Source organism: Nomascus leucogenys, chromosome 1a (assembly GCF_006542625.1).
Source record: "Nomascus leucogenys isolate Asia chromosome 1a, Asia_NLE_v1, whole genome shotgun sequence".
In the NCBI taxonomy this organism is placed as follows: Eukaryota; Metazoa; Chordata; class Mammalia; order Primates; family Hylobatidae; genus Nomascus; species Nomascus leucogenys.
Window position 1 is genome coordinate 46,290,681 of NC_044381.1, and position 19,808 is coordinate 46,310,488.

Consider the following 19,808-nt stretch of genomic DNA (forward strand, 5'->3'; position numbering starts at 1 on the left):
CATCTGACGCCAGAAGAGCTCCCAGGAACGAAATCTGTGAAAGATTCTGGCATTGCTCCCAGAAGTTCACACACTGATTGTAGAGACTTTGAGTGGCAAAGCCAATATCTAGGAAGACAATTTTCTATATTCCCATCCTAAGTGCACAGAAAAAAACACTGGCAGGATGGCCGGGCACGGTGGCTCATGCCTGTAATCCCAGCACTTTGGGGGGCCGAGGCGGGTGGATCACCTGAGGTGGGGAGTTCAAGACCAGCCTGACCAACATGGAGAAACCCCATGTCTACTAAAAATGTAAAATTAGCTGGGCATGGTGATGCATGACTGTAATCCCAGCTACTCGGGGGGCTGAGGCAGGAGAATCGCTTGAACCCAGGAGGCGGAGGTTGTGGTGAGCTGAGATGGCCCCATTGCACTCCAGCCTGAGCAACAAGAGCAAAACTCTATTTCAAAAAAAACAAAAACAAAAGAAAAGAAAATGCTGGCAGGCTGTGCTTTCAATTATACTGATTTATAGGCCAATGAAATATTATTTTAAGATAACAAATAACTTTTTAGCGCTTTTTGCCTTACCAAATTCCTAAGGATAGCTCTTCTGTGTATTATGTACCATTCAGCATCTCCAACGTCAGCAGCACCCGTTAAAAGTCTGTTCTCTACAGGATACGTATACCTGCAGCACCTGTAGCTTTGTTTTTATAAAGCCAAACAGCTTGTAACTCCTAGTCTATTAAATATTACACTCCAATGGTTGCAGCCTTTTATCACTTCGCAGAGACACACATTTCTGCTGCTTACCCATAAACCACAGATGGCCCCAAAAATTGAGCTTTACACAGAGGCGGCAAAACAATTTAGAAAAACCTCTCAAAGGAGGGTGGAAAGATCGGAGCTGAATCAACACTAAATTCTGACCTCTTCTCTCTGTCTGTCCCATCGTATTCTTCTGCCACTTTTTCTCTTGCATTGCTTTAGGTGTACCTATCCTCTCTCAGAGGCAGCCCAGTCCTGGATAAACATATGAGGTGATAGGCAGACACACAGACAGGCAGCTCAAAGGAAAATCTAATCATTTTCATGAATGGGGAAAAAAAAAGAATGGCATTGATGACTTTCTCTACATGTCTTTTTCACCTGGAAAATTCTACACTGTGGGTCAGGTGTCAGGGGTTGTAGTAAGGTCTCAAAAATCCTGACAATCTTTTTAAGGTAAAAAGGAAAATTTGGACCAGTGCGGAAGCTCACGCCTGTAATCCCAGTACTTTGGGAGGCTGAGAAGGGCAGATCACCTGACATCAGGAGTTCCAGACCAGCCTGGCCAACATGGTGAAACCCCATCTCTACTAAAAATACAAAAATTAGCGGGGCGTGGTGGTGGGTGCCTGTAGTCCCAGCTACTCGGGAGGTTGAGGCAGGAGAATCACTTGAACTCAGGAGGCAGAGGTTGCAGCGAGCCAAGAGCATGCCACTGCACTCCAGTCTGGGCGACAGAGCGACACTCTGTCTCCAAAAAAAGGGAAAAGTTTATACAGTTTCAAAAGTAAAAAGCAATGAACTAAGACATAACTATTCAACAATGAAAATTAGTTCATTCTTGTAGGTGAAAATTTATAATATCAACTGCACTTAAAATATTTACCAGCCAGCCTCATTCATCACATATTTCCTAAATAAGAATAATCAGGCAGTTTTGACAGAAAAATAAAATGTGTCCCAAAAGAAGTCCGTACCTCGAGCCAAATTTCCCAGCCAAAACCCATCAGGCTTATGAATATAAGCGCCATCAATATAAACTTTTCACACTTCAGAGATCGGCAGTTTACAAGCATTCATTTGCTCAAACATTATGTTCTTCGTCCAAAGTTGTATGTGTTTATAAAGGGAAAAAAAAAAATCAACAACATTCTCTCAACCTCCTTCCCTCCCCTCCCCACCACTCTGGCATCTCTAATTATATGTTAGGTTACTGAATAAAATTTTTCAAGCTCACAACTGAAACATCGAAAGGTAGTACACAAGGTAAAAGCCCCGTGAACACCGGATGTGGTGGCTCACGCCTGTAATCCCAACATTTCGGGAGGCTGAGACGGGCAGATCACCTGAGGTCAGGAGTTCAAGACCAGCCTGACTAACATGGAGAAACCCTATCTCTACTAAAAATACAAAATTAGCCAGGCGTGGTGGCGCATGCCTGTAATCCCAGCTACTTGAGAGGCTGAGGCAGGAGAATCGCTTGAACCCGGGAGGTGGAGGTTGCAGTGAGCCGAGATGGCGCCATTGTACTCCAGCCTGGGCAACAAGAGCGAAACTCCGTCTCAAAAAAAAAAAAAACCAAAACAGAAGGCCCCATGATCACTTCTCAGAGGTAAGCAACATTATACTTCAATGACCACGGTGTGATCCATAAGCCACACCAGCTGTCAATGTCACCTAAAGACCAAAGTGACGAACGCGCGTCACTATGGACCACGCTTGTCAGGTATCTCCAGAGATTAGTTACTATCACATGATTGTTTTGTTTCGTTTTGGATTGGGACAGAAGATAAAACCCAATTATTTTAGGTTTTAGGTTTTTTATTTGTAAAAACCCACCTAGCACATTAACTCTAGAGCTGGGATACAACTGTACTTACCTAAGAAAGATTTACTAGTTAGAGAAAGTTAGTTTAAATCCATTTTAGTTAGATGATGTGGAAAATCGGAGTGTCAACTTCTTTTTTCTTCCACCCTTTTCTAACTGCACCTTTAAAAAAATTCATTTATAATAGAATGTACCCAAAGTCATACATTGAATTTATTATAAATAATTGTACTGTCATATAACCTCTTCCAAGGCCAAGAAAGGATGCATTCCATTTGGATAATTTACCCCAACAAACCAGAAAAAAACAATTAAATATTATCTTCCACATAAAGTCTCAAACAATCACATACCAACTGTAAGCTAGCCAGACTAGCTGTTGTGTAATGAAGTGAGAAACTGTTGGTCTTGGGCAGGTAGGTGCAGGGGTCAGAGACAAGACTCTTAGACATTACATTACTCAAAAGTTAAATAACAATGAAAGTGTTTTTGGAGTTTTCTGAAAAGGTAAACCATTAACTTGGGACTTGAATAAAACTATGCCACATGTTAACATCATTCCAAACTGCAAGGTGCAAGCCATTTGGAAAAGGAAAGAGGGTCCCAGTGTGTCGTTAAGGCCTGCGAAAGTTCTGAGCTCAAAGGGCAGACCCTGTTGCCTTTGGCTGGGCTTCAAATGAAAACCTCCCATGAAGCAGCTACTATTTATCCCTAACCATTTTCTCCATGCAAATGCTGAAATAAATTGGCATCAAATGGCTGCCTACTTCACCTCTCTTAAATATCAACTTCCTCTGGCTTTCAAAAATGGAAAATTGCCAAATCCTATGTAGCGCAGATAATGAAATAGGCCTGGCCCAGGGTTCTGGGTCCATGTCTTGCCACCTTTTAATCAGCTGCCTGGAGAAAGCCACTCGACCTGTCTAAACACAGGTGGATAAAATGTGAAGGGAGGCAATACTCAGGCTTCTTCCAGGTCAAAGTCCCGGCCAGGCGCAGCAGCTCACGCCTATAATCCCAGCACTTTGGGAGGCCAAGACGGGCGGATCACTTGAGGTCAGGAGTTCAAGACCAGCCTAGCCAACATGGCGAAACCTCACCTCTACTAAAAATAAAAAAATTAGCCAGGTATAGTGGTGCATGCCTATAATTCCAGCTATTTGGGAGGCTGAGACAGAAAATCACTTGAACTGGGGAGGCAGAGGTTGCAGTGAGCCAAGATCGCCCCACTACACTCTAGCCTGGGCAACAGAGCAAGACTTTGTCTCCAAAAAAGCAAAAGGCCAGGCGCAGTGACTCACGCCTGTAATCCCAGCACTTTGGGAGGCCGAGGCGGGCGGATCACGAGGTCAGGAGATCGAGACCACGGTGAAATCCCGTCTCTATTAAAAATACAAAAAATTAGCCGGGCGTGGTGGCGGGTGCCTGTAGTCCCAGCTACTCGGAGCGGCTGAGGCAGGAGAATGACGTGAACCCGGGAGGCGGAGCTTGCAGTGAGCCGAGATTGTGCCACTGCACTTCAACCTGGGTGACAGAGCGAGACTCCATCTCAAAAAATTAAAAAAAAAAAAAAAAAAAAAAGAAAATATTAAAAAAAAAAACCAAACCAAACCAAAAAAAAAAAAAAAACACACACAAACAAACAAAGTCCCTGAGCTCCCTGGGGTACTCTTCCCCAATGGAAACCACTCCCCTCTTGTCAGAAGAGTGGCTTCCTTTGTCTCATAATCGGAAATAAATTTCTACTAAAATAATATTCACTTAATTTATACAAAATGTTAGGTACTCATGGCAGTTGGCTAGAATGAAGGATGAAAGTTCCTAACACATTTCCCTGCTGAGTCAGGCAATATGACCTTGACCATGTCACTCCAGGATATCAGATATCCAGCAGCTTGGCCCCTCACCCCCAATCACCTGGAAAGAAGTAGTCTGGATTACAACTCTGCTAGGAGGGAAGAGAACAAGGTGGAAGAGCCAATGTTGCCTCTCCTGATATAACACCTGTATACAACTACAGTCAGCCCTCTGGATCTGTGGGTTCTGCATCCATGGATTCAACCAACCTTATACCAAAAATATTCAGGGAAAAAACTGCATCTGTACTGAACATATACAGACTTTTTTTTCTGGTTATTATTCCCTAAACATTATAATGCTACTATTTAGGTAGCATTTACATTGTACTAAGTATTATAAGTAATCTAGAGATGATTTAAGATATATGGGAAGATTACATCGGTTATACGCAAATACTATGCCATTTTATATAAGGGACTTCAGCATTTGTGGATTCTGGTGTCCCCAGAGGTCCCGGAACTAATCCGCCATGGATACTGAGGGATGAGTGCACTGGAATTTATCTGGGCATCCATCGCTGTAGGTTTCTTATGAGTTTTTCATGGCTTTGCAGAGGCATATACCAATGATATGGGGCCTTCAGCTTCCTCATTGGCCAGGTGAGACACAAGCTGAGGGCAAAAGAGCATCGGGGACCAAGAAGTGAGCTTCCGTGTTCCCTGGCTTCCCGACCAATAATAAGCACCTCCACCTACTCTGTTCCTGGCCCCCTTGAACCTAAATTTGATGCGTGCCCTAGTAATCCAGCAACACACTCCCAGTGCCAGCAAGCAAGCATTCAACCAAACTGCCACTTACTAACACCATCATGCTTTCCCTTCACATCCTGGAAGATTATTATTAGACCTTCCTAAAATGTACACACTTTAAAAATCACTAACTGTTGCCTTTAATCTATGTATCTGAACTTTATCTCTCTTAAAACTTTGGACCCTTTCCTATCAGAGGAAACATCTGAGAGCATTCTGAGTCAAAAATGCTAAGAGGAAAAATGTCACATTCAGCACAGTCCTATAAGGATGTAGAAACCCACCAGTGGCCTGTGGTTCCCATTTCTGAAGAAAAAACATGCCAGAAAGTCTCTCCCCTTCTATGAGCCACACAGGGTTGCCATTATTCTTAGGACTGACTCCGGCAATCCGCAGTAAACCAGCCGAGAGATGCACTTGGACTGCCAGGGCTTATGACGATTTCTTACTTCAATTAAAATGCCTATGGATTTTATGCCAAAAGGGGAATGTTTTAAACTTGAATTATTAGCTTCCAATGACCATCCAAAGCAATGTAAAATATTTAATGCTCCACTTCATTTGTTTTGTTGAAAACTGATCATGTGCTTGAAAATTTTGGCTGCTGTGCTCATTACTGTTCAGCCACGAAGAATGCAAAAACAAGAGCAGTTTTTATTTTGATGAGCGGCAGCCATTATATCCTAAGTGTTCATCTTCACCACAAGCCATCATTTATTGAGGGCCTAATACATACATATTCTTTCAAGTTGCTTTACATATATTGATCCACTCAGTCTAGTCTATCAGCATGCATTTACTGAGCACCTTCTAAGTGTCATGCATCAATCTGGGCATTAGAAATAAAAAGTGAGGAGCAAGTCCAAGGCAATGGCCCCATGGAGAAAGCAGATCATCAAATAAGCAGTTACTATGCAATGCAGTAAATGCTGTGATGGAGAAAACAGGTTATTAAAAATAATAAAAATGATATATTAGAGGCCAGGCACAGTGTCTCTGCCCTATAAACTCAGAGCTTTGGAAGGCCGAGGTGGGAGGATTGCTTGAGCCCAGGAGTTCAAGGTTACAGTGAGCTATGACCGTGCCACTGCACTCCAGCCTGGGAAACAGAGTAAGACCCTGTCTCTAAAATATAAATATATATATATATACATATATATGTAAATATATATAAATATATGTAAATATATATAAATATATGTACATATATATAAATATATATGTAAATATATATGTAAATATATATAAATATATATGTAAATATATAAATATATATGTAAATATATATAAATATATGTAAATATATAAATATATATGTAAATATATAAATATATATGTAAATATATATACACATACACACACATATATAACATATATACATATATATATTTTAGACACATGACACTAAGTAGGTGTTCAGTAAATGCATAATATATCTATCTATAGACTAGAAACACAGACAGATATTAGCTAGTGACTGCATGTCAGATGTTTAAAGCCATGTCTGTAATTCTCACAACACTCTACCAGGGTAGATGTCTCCCCACTTTCCAAATGAGCATTCTGAGGTTCTTCCACACTGCACACTGCTTCTCTAACAGCATCATCATCGGCATCATCGTTTGCATCCTACATCCCCATTCTGGTCTCAAAATTGCAGCTGCCAAACTGCATTACTGAGGCATGCATTAATCCCGATATTGATCATAGATACCAATTTGCAGGAAGTCTATGGCACCCTGCACACTGTGGGGAGAAAGGACCACAACAACTCCAAACCACAGGGCACACCCCAAAGAAACTCACAAGCTGGCTGCAAAGAGCAATACAAGACTAATAAACATAAAACAGGATGGAACATGTCACTGGGCAGTCTATGGTCATGGACAAAGAGAGTCTCAGAGAAGTCACTTGACTTTAAAAGGGGAAACTCATTGTTGAAGGATTCATTAAGGAAGTAGGACTTAGGTCTTAGGATCATATAAGGTCAGATGGTGCAATAGGAAAGAAGGCCAGTCCCTCAGGAAAGCAGTGTACACAGAGAGGTGCCCAGGAGGCTCGCAGGTTAGGCTGAACAATGGCCAAGGGTGTAACTAGAGCCCGACAATGGGGCAAGTCAGCCTGCAGCTGCCCGAGGTGCCAACTGATAAAGAGATGCTAGGGCATCCTGGGGCATTAAAACAACTCGGTATAATAGCAGATTTATAAGAACTCCTCCCAGAGACTATTACACATGATAGAGGCAGTTCTTTGTTCCACCTCCTAGGACAGAGGGTGAGACCCTAAAGGGCCTCCAGGAGCCAAAATTGAAGGCCACCAAGCACTCTTCTAAAGATAACAAGTGCATCGGCTGCAGGGACTTGCTTCTGCTTGGAGGGTGTGCCAGCTCAAGGTCAGGGCTGCATTATTCAGAATCATAGTGGAGGCTGAATGCTGTCAGCAACCCTTCTCCCCATGACCCTTTTCCTATAAGGCATCCCCTCCCAAAGCTGGTAAACAGAAACTTAAAGAATATAGACTTGCCGGCCAAGTTATTAGCTTGCCTGGGGCACCCAGATGTCTCAGCCAGTCTACAGATAATATCTATATTTGTTTAACTCTCTACTGCTGATAAACTACTTTTGCAAGTTAGATTATTTTTACAACAGCCATGAAAAAAGCACTAGACCTCTCATATTATAGAGGAAAATCCTGAGTGTCAGAGTGGGTAAATGGCCTGTTCAAGAAAACTAGCAAGTTGCAGAGCCAGGTTTTGGACCAGGGTATCTGTCCAGTGGCCCATCTGCTCTATTACTGCTACAGATGGACTGCTGCAATAGTTGTAATACTTTATAAAGTTCCTGACAGTTGACAGACAGCTTTTACAGAAGTCTTAGGCAGTACACACAAATACGAACATTTTCAATTTTCCTAAAAGTAAAATAATGTTAACAATAATACTTGTACTCTACTTCTTTAAAAACCCATCTTTCCTCCTGGCTATGTACTTTGTCTCACTACATTTATAAGGTAAGTGAATCGTTATTATTTAGATGACTGCTAAAGATATGTAAGTCTTTTTTTTTTTTTTTTTTTTTGAGACAGAGTCTCGCTGTGTCACCCAGGGTGGAGTGCAGTGGCGCAATCTCTGCTCACTGCAATCTCCACCCACTGCAATCTCCGCCTCCCAGGTTCAAGCAATTCTCATGCCTCAGCCTCCCAAATAGCTGGGACTACAGGCGCGCGCCACCACACCTGGCCAAGTGAAGTCTTAAATCTTAGATAATTTTTTTTGTATTTTTAGTAGAGACAGGGGTTCACTATGTTAGCCAGGCTGGTCTTGAACTCCTGACCTCGTGATCCGCCCACCTCAGCCTCCCAAAAGTGCCGGGATTACAGGTGTGAGCCACCACGCCTGGCCAAGTAAAGTCTTAAATCTTAGATACTGGTCTGCTAGTAATTCACTGCTTAGAATGACCTTGCATTTGTGCCACATATCTGCCCATTTCCATTTTCCTGCCACCAAACTCCTGCCTCCACTCCCAGTCTTCCCTCAGTGACACGTGATGTCATATAAGCAGCATCTTCCTACATGTCCATCTTACATTAGGACTTGTTTTCAGGAAGTGGCTACATCCAAGGCAGACATAAAATCACAAGACTTGAAAAATTTTCCAAAAAACAATCATTCACTCATTTTTTGGCAAAAACAATAGCAGTTGTGAGTCTGTACATTTCATTTTTAAAAACTTCAGACTTCCAGTTTTTCAGAGCATTTCTTTAAAATTCCTAGGTCACATAAATTATTTAATAAACAATTTGTCAATTTGTCTTGCACAGTGGGGAGAACGTTACACACAGAAATGTACACTGAACGAATCAAAGTGCTAGTGACAAATAAGCAAGCCACCTCCCTCCCCTCATCATCACGCCCACGAAATAAAGATCAAAAACTCCCTTCGCCAACCACAGGGAGGCCTCTTTTTCTATTTCTTTCTCATAACACATAATTGTAACAAAAAATCACAATGAAAATAAGGTCAATATACTTAGTCCATAATATAATAATCTCAACTAATTTTAGTCATCTCTCTAACAACACTTAAATGATCAGGCCACACTATGCAAATCAAATTAAAATTTTTTTTTTGCTTTTTTCTTCCAGTCCCAAAGGAAAACTCCAAATACCACTCATCTTGCTGAAAACCACAGGAAAGTTATTTAATTCCAGTTAAACCAAGTATTTCACCCGCACACTCTTAAACTTTAATCTTAAACATATCCATGAAATGTGATTTTTGAAGAGCTTTCCTTATTTACTCACCAGATCATCAATATACAGAAAGCTCTTCCTAAGCACAGGCCCCCATCGATGTTTTCAGTCAATACTAAATATTTAAAGAAATATTCAGCTACAGTAACTTTTTAAAAAATTCTACACTACCGTTTGAATTTAAAAAAAAATTTAGTTAAGCTTAGTTTCCATAATTCTCATTAGGTAATCCAGGATGTGGGTGTTTTTTAATTTCCTTTTCATGGAGAAAAAGGAAGCTTTGTATCGGGACATCAGATGTATATGGGAAAATACATATTTCAATGCACATGTAAGTAAATACATATTTTGTTTGTTTAAAGATCCTTTTGCCTACTCCACTCACAATGTAAATACACCACAGTCAAATTCTATAAATTCAGTTTTAAATGTACGTATGAAAACTAGGTTTTCTACTAAAGTTGACCAGAGCCCAAAACACTCTGTCTAATACACAGTCAAAGGAAACAGCAATCAGCCCTTAGATGCCCCGAAAGAAACCATTCTTTGTTTACCTAGAAACTGAAAGATTTTACACTGAGAATCACAGCTGCTACAGCAATGGAGGTATGCTCTGAATCCAGATAGCCATATTAGACTCTCATTGATTTGTTAAAAATTTAACATTGTAAATGAAACCAAAGCAACCACCAACACCAACCAGGTAATTAAATTCCTGGTTGGAAGAAGTTTCAAAATCCAAGCCCAACATCAACATCTGGCAAGTCTCCATTTACCACCTACCAATACTTGCTCACATTACACTGAAAATTTAGATACAAGGTAAAGTACTAAGATTTTTAAAACCTATTAATTAGTTTGTATCCTCCATTTAAATCACACATAAAAGCTAACTGCAATTGCAATTATCATCTTAGTGTTTGTCCTGTTGTCACAGAAGGGCAAGCGCTGACAAGAGTTAGCGCGAACAATTAAATCTGATTTTGTCCAGGGGACTTGATCAATATACTGTGCATCATAATCTAGCCCTGAACTGCTGCCTCTCCTCCACCCCCAGGCCCTTGGATCAGGCGGTTTACCGCTGGGTTAGTAACTCTTTTCTCTATGATTTGCGCATCTCCAGAAAGGGCGAGGGAGACGCCTGATTCAAACTGCATTTGTTTATCACCCAATGGCCCCATCGTTATGCATTTCCACAATCCAGGAGGGTACGCTTCTGGCACCCCCTTTACCTGCCAAGTTCCTCGCCGGTGTCGTAGTAATCATCCACGTTTTCCTGCCTGAACACAGTCATGATAATCTGTCACGCCTCACCAAAGCCCAGCGCACTTCAGCTCCGCTTCCCAGACCATCACCACCGCTCCTGCGCCTCCGTGGCCCCCTCATGCATCAGTCTCCAGTCCTTTTGGAAAAAAAAAAGGCAATAATAATAGTAAAATGGCAACCCCAAAAGGAAGTAGACCTCCCCGGCGCTAAGACTCCGCTCGCTGAAGACCGGGTCTCCAGAGCTGCCCCTCCTCGCGGGGTGGAGAGGAGCACTCACCCTTTGTTAAAGCTGGGCGGCCAGGGACGCCCCCGACCCCTCAGCCCCGCGCGCGCGTGGGGCCGGGCACCACGGCACCCCGAGGTCCGCGTCCCCGAACGCTGGGCGGTCTGTTCGGATCAGAACCGGCTCCGGAAGTGACTGGCCTCCCCGCCTCCCCTTTCTCTGCACACACGCCCACCCAGCTTTCCCACCTTCAGGGACGCCGCGGAAGAATGAAGCCCTCACCCAGACGGAACGCGCCTCGCTGGAAGCATCTCTCTCCAGCCTGCGGCAACAGTGGCACCTCCGCGCCACCTCTCGGCTCCCGCGCCTCTCCTAACACCGTGGCCACCCTCTCCCCTTCCCCGAGCGAGGCAGTCCCCAGAGCCACATTCCTGGCGACTCCCTCTCCGTTACCCGGCCGACCCGGCGTGCGGCCGCCCGGGGGAGCAAGGGAGGGAAGGGAGCGGCCCACCGAGGCGCGGCCGTCAGCTCCAGATCCCCGCGCCCCGACACAAAGCGCCTGGTCGGGCCGGCGCCACCTGTTCTCACCCGGCCCGCGGGCTGGGGAAGCCTCCCGGCTGCGATCGCACTTCTCCCCGAAGCCAAGTTTCCCTCCTCCTTGGCCTTCCCAGTTGCTCGAGGCACTGCCCGGGCAAACCCCACCGCGCCCTGGCCGGGAAAGCAAAAGCTGGCGCCGGGGGTCGCGGGGACCGGGGAGCCGCGCCTGGCTACTCACCCGGGCGCCTGGGAGCTCCCCCGGTCCCTCTGGAGCGCTGTCGGAGGCCGACCGTAGGCGCCAGCGCCGAGACTAGCCGGGCGGCGGCGGGAACACAGCTAGGGAGGGAGTGGGGGGCGCAGATCCAGCCCAGGCGCCGGCTCCAGACCCTGCCGCTGCGAGGGTTGCCGAGTCCCCTCCGCGGAGGGAACAAAGTCCCCGGCGTTGGCTCGGCCCGGCTGTCCTGCTCCGACTCCAGAGCAGCCTCTCGGCTCCTTGCCGCCTTTTGGGCGGAGGGCGGCCGGCAGGCGGCCAATGGGGACCCTGCAAGCGGGCTGGCGGCGCGGCCCACCCACCTCAGACCTGCCCTGCCGGGCCGGCGCTGCGGGTTCTGCGCGGCGCTCGCTGCTCCTCCCAGCTCCGCGCTCCGGGCTCGCTGGCGCGCTCTACCGCGCACACCCCGCACACACCCACTCGCCCCACACCCACGCCGGCCGGGGTGCCAGTGCGTCCGGCCGGAACGCGGGCGCCCCACCTGTGACACATTGCTAAGCTGCCCTCTGACTGGGTTCTAGGGAAACACGGTTCTTTCGTCCCGAGATGTGTACTGGGATCCCAGCTTGTGCCGGGCATGGTGCTCGGTATGGGAAAATCACATAGAACAAAACATTTTTTTAAATCCCTGCCCTCTGGAAACCTGCATTCTGGTGGGACAGATAGATAATAAATATCTAAGCTAATTAATAAGGTAATTTTGGAGGATCAGTCCTACGTTAACCACGAAACAGGTTAATGGAATAGAAAACGGCAGGAAGGGAGCGGACCTCATTAGACTGGGTTCCTCTGCCGGACTGGTGTTGGAGCTGAGGTTTGAGGACAAGAAGGTTTGCAATCTGAAGAAAGGGTTGAGGTCTCCGAGAACCAAAGAAGCAACAGAGACGAAGAGTTTATTTGTGCTATCCCATATGCTATTGGCTATTGTTGAGCTGAAATGTAGCTAGCCCCAAATTAATTGTGCTGTAAGTGTAAAATACACATTAGAGTCCAAGACAGTATGGATATGAGAATGAAAAATATCTCATGAATATTTTTATATTCATTACACTTTCAAATGATAGTCTTTTGGATACGTTGGGTTAAACAAACTATATTATTAAAATTAATTTCACCTGTTTACTTTCTTTTTTGAGACGGAGTCTCGCTCTGTCGCCAGGCTGGAGTGTAGTGGCGCGATCTCGGCTCACTGCAACCTCCGCCTCCAGGGTTCAAGCGATTCTCCTGCCTCAGCCTCCCCAGTAGCTGGGGACTACAGTCGCGCGTCACCATGCCCAGCTAATTTTTGTATTTTTAGTAGAGACGGGGTTTCACCGTGTCGGCCAGGATGGTCTCCGTCTGTTGACCTCGTGATCCGCCCGCCTCGGCCTCCCAAAGTGCTGGGATTACAGGCGTGAGCCACTGCGCCCGGCCTCACCTGTTTACGTTTTAAAAGGTGGCTACTAGAAAATATAACAGTACCTATGTGGCTTGCATGAGATTTCTGAGGACTGTGCTGGTCTACACAAAGATCCCATATCCACTGGAGACCTCTACCCACTTTCTCTAATTCCCACCCCATGCTCCCACCAAATGTTTGGGTGGGGACGAAGAAGGGTTGATTCCCCACATCCCACTGCTGGAGAACCCCAAACGGAGAAAAGCTTCTAAAGGGAAATCTATTTTACTGCCTAGAATGATGAAAACTGACAGATGAAGAGATTTCTGATCCACACCGTTGTTCAAATCCCCAGGCTTTCTAAACTGAGTTGGTTCAAATCTCTGTGGTTCAACAGAAATTTTCAACTGTGAATATTTTGACCTCTTGAAAACAAGGCAAAACAAAAGAATGCCCCTCAGGCCTTATGTCAAATCCTAGTCTTTTATTTTTTTATTATTTTTTGAGACGGGGTTTCGCTCTTGTGGCCCAGACTGGAGTGCAGTTGTGAAATCTCGGCTCACTGCAAACTCCGCCTCCCGGGTTCAAGCGATTCTCCTGCCTCAGGCTACCCAGTAGCTGGGATTACAGGCATGTGACTATGCCCGGCTAATTTTGTATTTTTAGTAGAGACGTGGTTTCACCATGTTGGCCAGGCTGGTCTTGAACTCCTGACCTCAGGTGATCCTCCCGGCTTGGCCTCCCAAAGTGCTGGGATTACAGGCGTGAGCCACTGCGCCCAGCCAAATCTTAGTCTTAAATAACATTGCATTAATGACCCACAGGAAGGGCACACAGGAATCAAGGGGAAGTCCCCAAACTGAGAGATGGTATTAGCTTAAGCGGTGAGCTTGATAATACAAAAGGGTCTTGAGAGGTGAGAAATACAGTCAAAAATAACAAAAAAAAAAGAGTGACTCATCTGGGAAAATGCAAATAAATACATCTGTTAGGAGAAAAAATTTAAAACACAGATGTTTGGGATAAACTTGGAAGGTGTTTATGGATGACTGCCATATGGGCAATATTTATTTTCTGCAAAATAAAAAATATATTTTCCGAGGCAATTAAAAGGATTGAATCTATTTGGCAGCTAGAATGTCTTAACTACCCTAATGGACAATGATGTTCACCGGAGATTATCTGGAGTAGTGAAAAAGAGCATGAAATTTGGAGTCACAAAATTAGATCTAGTATTGGTGGAACCATTTAACAGCTTAATAACCTTGGATGAGTCACTAACCCCCGAGCTTTACGTGTGCACCAATTTAGACAAGCATTTTAGAAAGGGGAAATGTGGTCATTTAAAAACATATTCACAAATTCTTTGACACTCCCCCAATCAATAGGTGGAGTCTAATTCCCCTCTCAATAAATATGCACCAACCCTATCTGCTTGCTTCTAAGAAGAGGTAGTGGCAGTGGCACAGTGTAATTTATTTCCAAGGTTAGGTCATAAGGCATTAGAGCTTCTGCCTGCTTGCTTCTCTCTCTCTCTCTCTCTCTCTTTCCCTCCCTCCCTCTCCCCCTCCACCCACTCTAAAGCCTTCAGCTGTCATGATTACCCTAGGGCTGCCGTGTAGAGACATGTGACAAGACCACAGAAAGAACGAGAGATGTCCAGAGAAGCCAGCTGTCCAGCTCCACCCTCACTCCCAGTTGTTTATATCTTCCAGTTCAAGTTCTGTGAGCAAAATCAATGACTTTTAATGTTTTAAGTCATTATTTCAGAGTGGTTTGTTATGTAGCAATAGAATATGTTTTTAAAAAGAAAAAATAAGAAAACTTAACTCTTAACACATACCAGGTTCCAGACAGACTAAATAATTCTCTCAATTAATCTTTGAATAAATTAGTGGGGTTTTTATTTAATAAATAAATAAATAAGTGGTTATTTCCACTTTATATGTAAACGTCTCAGTTTCATCACCTGTGAAATGAGGATGATTATAGACTCTTACATATTCCTTGGGTTTGTTGGGAGAATCTAAAGAGATGATGCATGAAACAGGACTTTGTACATTATAAAATACATCAGAATGTTGGATATTTTATTTTCTGTTATGTCCCTAGCAAAAAGGACTCAGAGAGGCATCTCATACATAGAAGGCAACAATATAAGAAGCCACAAATTATGAGATGCCAGTTGAGAAGGACTTCTATAAAAATAATTATGATACAGACTGGATTATAATAATCATGGCGATAATATTTTAAACAAACCCAAGTGTAGATTTTAGAACATTATTTTACAGCCGTATTAGGGTAAAATAACTGTTGCTATAAGACCCAACAAGGGCCGGGCGCGGTGGCTCACGCTTGTAATCCCAGCACTTTGGGAGGCTGAGGCGGGTGGATCACGAGGTCAGGAGATTGAGACCACGGTGAAACCTCGTCTCTACTAAAAATACAAAAAATTAGCCGGGCGTGGTGGCAGGCGCCTGTAGTCCCAGCTACTCGGAGAGGCTGTGGCAGGAGAATGGCGTGAACCTGGGAGGCAGAGCTTGCAGTGAGCCGAGATTGCGCCACTGCACTCCAGCCTGGGCGACAAAGCGAGACTCCGTCTCAAAAAAAAAAAAAAACAAAAAAACAAAAAAAGACCCAACAAATCTCAGAGGTTTAACACATTAAAAATGTGTTAATTGCTCTCAGCACAAAGGTTTGCAGGGCATAAGCAGAGATCGGCTCCACAGTCGTCATTCAGAAACCCAGATTTCTGCCATCTAATGAATCCCTGCTCCTCCAGTGTAAGTTCCTCAGTTGATCTTTTCCATCTTTTGGCTGACGAGAGAAGAGATAATACAGGGAAGATTGCACTGAAGGTTTATGTAGGAGGTCAGATTTGAAGTCTGAAACAACCATTTTCTGGCAAGATGTTCTCAGCTCAATCAAAGTGGATCATATTATCTCAGTTCCACCTTTTGGTTGATTTTTTGTAACATGGCTTTGGTTTTATCAAGGGCTAATATTTTTAAGAACGTTTCGCACTTTGGGAGGCCGAGGCGGGCAGATCACGAGGTCAGGAGATCGAGACCATCCTAGCTAACACAGTGAAACCCCGTTTCTACTAAAAATACAAAAAATTAGCCAGGCGTGGTGGCGGGTGCCTGTAGTCCCAGCTACTCGGGAGGCTGAGGCAGGAGAATGGCATGAACCTGGGAGGCAAAGCTTGCAGTGAGCCAAGATTGTGCCCCTGCACTCCAGCCTGGATGACAGAGCAAGACTCCGTCTCAAAAAAAAAAAAAAAAAAGAATGTTTCTGCATTGCGGTTTCACTGTTAAAGATTCTGTCCATTATGCAGTTGAGAGCCTCTGATAGAGGTAGTCACATGACTGATTCCAGTTCCTCCCAGCATTGAGTGCTAAAAGTATTCATTTCTTCTCACCAAATCATATTTTCTTTTATCAGGCAAAAGTATAGAACTCATTCTGTTTCTCATTTTGCCTTGGATTCGCCAGAAAGCATGTGGCAAGCTCAGAAAGCACAAACCTCCATCTAATGCCCAATTTACCGCCTTCTCTGATCCCATCCGTAAGCATTTTTTGAGTATGTAGTGTCCACCAGATGTTAGGGATGCAGATATAAGAGAAACATTCTCTGTCCTCAGGTAACTCAGCCTGATGAGGGAGACAGATCAACGAATAGACCTGCAATTGTGCTAAATATAATCCATTCGTCGCTCTACATCTAATCTACTCTCTGAGCAGTAAGATTATTTTAACGCATTCCTTGTCCTCTGGTTGCTGGTAGGTTTAGCTAATGGGGCACCTGACATGAGATGAAGGAGAAGGAAGGAGAATGAAGCCAAGATAGTCATTCCTCTGCTCTCCTTCCTGCAAGATTGCCTCAGTCCACAGCCAAACAGGTTGCTGCTCCTCACCAGGTCCCCTCTTTTACCTGGTTTTCTCTTTCTGGGTTTTGGTAACCACTCTCTCTCCTTTGTCTCTTCGAGCCTAGGGTTGGTGCCAGCTCTGCTATTACTAACTTGGGTTCCTGCTCCATCCCTTATGGTACCCCTGCAACTCTCTCACACCTCCCTGAATTGTCCTAATTTGAGCACTCCATCTCTGCCCTCTGGACCCCTGAGTGACAGCATAATGAGAAAGGAGTCTCAGAAGATGATGAAAACAAGCAGGGAGAGTGCTTAATTCAGATAAGGGCCGGTGGAGGGTGAGGGTGGAGGGAAGGCTGGGATTTCAGGGAAGTTTCGTAGAGAAGCCGACATCTCATGAAAAATTTGAAAAGAGATTAAGAGTAAGCAGGATAAAATGGTGGACAATTGGGGTGGTGGGTTGTGGGACAGTGGGGATTGGAAAGGAGGGCATCTAGGCGAGGAAAACAGCAAGGGTACAATCCTGGATATGAGAAAGACTATGACTCATTCAGGCATCTGTAGGTAATCACAACCAAGGCAAGGAAATGGCAAGAGGCAAGAGTGGAGAGGAGAAGGGTCTCTTCCATCATGCCCAGAACTCGGATGAGATGAAGGGGTGAACCAAGGTAGAGCTTGAAGGTCCTTGTCCATCACGCTCAGCATGTGGCTGTATCACTCTGAAGATAGTTAATTAGTACTAATTTAGCACAGATGGTGGGTATAGAAAATAATGAGATACTTTAAGGCGGTAGAAATCACAGGACCTGGGAGCTTGGTACTTGAGGAAAAGGACACAGAAAAATGAGATACTTTAAGGAGGTAGAAATCACAGGACCTGGGACCTTGGTACTTGAGGAAAAGTGACACCCCAAGGTTTGGTTGAGTGATTAGGTACATCTTGCTGCCATGTAGGCTGAAATACAGGTATACATGCAGTTTTGGGAGTGAAGATGAGGTCAGTCTTAGGGTTACAAAGATTGAGTTACCCATGGGGCATCTAGATGATGTCCAGGAGATGTCTGGGAGATGGGTGATGGGTACCTGAGGGATGGGGAGAAAGTGAACCTGGTGTATATTCCAGGGGGGCTGCAGGCATAGAAGAGGATGAGGACACCTAAGGACAGGGTGTGAAGGATTGAAAAGAAGAGTACTAGTGGCAGAACCTTGGAACAGTAGCATATGAACCCAGGCAAATACAGAGGGGCAAGAATGCCTGGCCAGTAGCTGGAGCTTGCCAGTTGATCTGATGAGCAGCTAAGGGGTTTTGTTTTGTTTGTTTGTTTCTTGGGCAGAGAACAGGTGGAGCCAGAATGGGTACCATCAATGCGTGGTGAATTAAGACTTCCTGCATATGGAGTGCCTCATTATGCTTCCGGCATACAGTATTTATCGCATCATGAAGATTTGCTGTCTTCTTGGTCTGGTAGGTCCCTAACTTCCTTATCTATGCTTAACACATCCTATGATTTTCCTTCATTCCATTTTCTTTTTCAGAGCAGAAATGAATATTCACAAACAAAATAGCAAATGCACATTATTACTCACTTCCTGCTGAGCTGTGAGTGATTTGCAGTATCTCTCAGATACCTTCTCCCAAGATTTCTCCAGTCTCCCAGCCCTTTTGTAGTGCAAGGTTTTAAAGATGAGGGGCTTCACATTACCTGCCTGGCCATCTGAACTAGTTTTTGATCCCAGTTTTAAGGCGCCATTGCCTGTGTTTTTTGCCTGTCCTCCCTAGTCCTACTTTCTCTCTGGCTCAGGTTTTTTTTTCCCCCAATTTTCATGTATTGTGCCCTGTGGTATTGAATGCATTAAATTCTTTGCAAAAACAGGCAGTGTGCAAATATGCACTTACAAGTCACTGACCAGTGATCTGGCGTTACAGGTTTACTTTTCCCTTTAGCCTAATTTCTTTTATGCCTGGACCAATTTCATTTAGGTTCTGTCACTACCTGAAGCAAAAGATTGGTAACACTAAACAGCATTTGTAAAACTCAAGACTCAGAATGTCAATCAGGTTCCTAACTGAATTGTCACGGAGGTGCCTCGTAGTAGTGTATGTGTCACTCATTTTGCTAGCATGTGCAAATTTAGCTTTTGTATAACATGTACACAGGACTCATTGGCTATTGAGATTTTATGCAGTTGGCTACCAGATTCTACATTTCCTTGTAAGAATATTTGAATATATTAGTTGGCCCCAAAATAATGGCAAAAACCACAATCACTTTTGCACTAACCTAATAATTGAAAAGGAGAATAAGACACTCAAAAGAGTTTCTTTCTGTTTTGTCAAATAAACATCAAGCAAGACGGAAACATGTCACCCAGAAAGAAGCGGTCAGCATTATTCATCCATTAGAAATGGATGTACCAATCATAATTACAGATAAAATCTGAACTTATATCTGCATTGATTTATTTTCTATTGCTTCTAATTTTTTTTCTCTTCCGATGACTAATGAACCTCTTTCAGACCATCCAACTTAACACCATTGATTTCTATTTATTTTCCTTTCAGCAAAAATTATGGTAAAAATATTTTCAGTCAGTATCAAAATTCATCTTTTTGAGTTGGATAGGTATTAAATATTACAGAAGATTCAATATCAGTGAAAGCCTCTAGGTTTCCTGGCATGGTTTCATGAAATAAAAGTCCCATTACTCAAGCCAGTAAAGTGATTTACAGCCTTACTCATAGCACTTTGGTAGGATTTATAGAAACATTGCTTTTAAAAAAAGACAAATTTGCCATAAATTTTTCCAAAAGGTTCTGTC

General features: G+C 44.0%; 1 protein-coding gene across 5 annotated transcripts in view; it reads right to left on the reverse strand.

Moving 5' to 3' along the window:
* DAPK1 (death associated protein kinase 1) overlaps positions 1-12,133 on the reverse strand; it is a 210,851-nt gene extending 198,718 nt beyond the window's left edge. For 2 of the 5 annotated variants that reach the window (XM_030809146.1, XM_012500728.2), the window contains exons 1-2: positions 11,180-11,290; positions 10,675-10,844 (exon numbers count right to left, since the gene is read on the reverse strand). Coding sequence is in view for 4 of the 5 variants with exons in the window: in XM_012500728.2 (XP_012356182.2) it covers positions 10,675-10,736 (62 nt within the window). In the remaining variant the exon portion in view is untranslated. Of the gene's footprint in view, positions 1-10,674; positions 10,845-10,985; positions 11,077-11,179; positions 11,291-11,706 lie in introns of those variants that run through there. The other 3 variants (XM_003279033.3, XM_003279032.4, XM_030809100.1) reach the window with 3 other exon arrangements.
* Between the last annotated feature and the right edge of the window lie 7,675 nt (positions 12,134-19,808).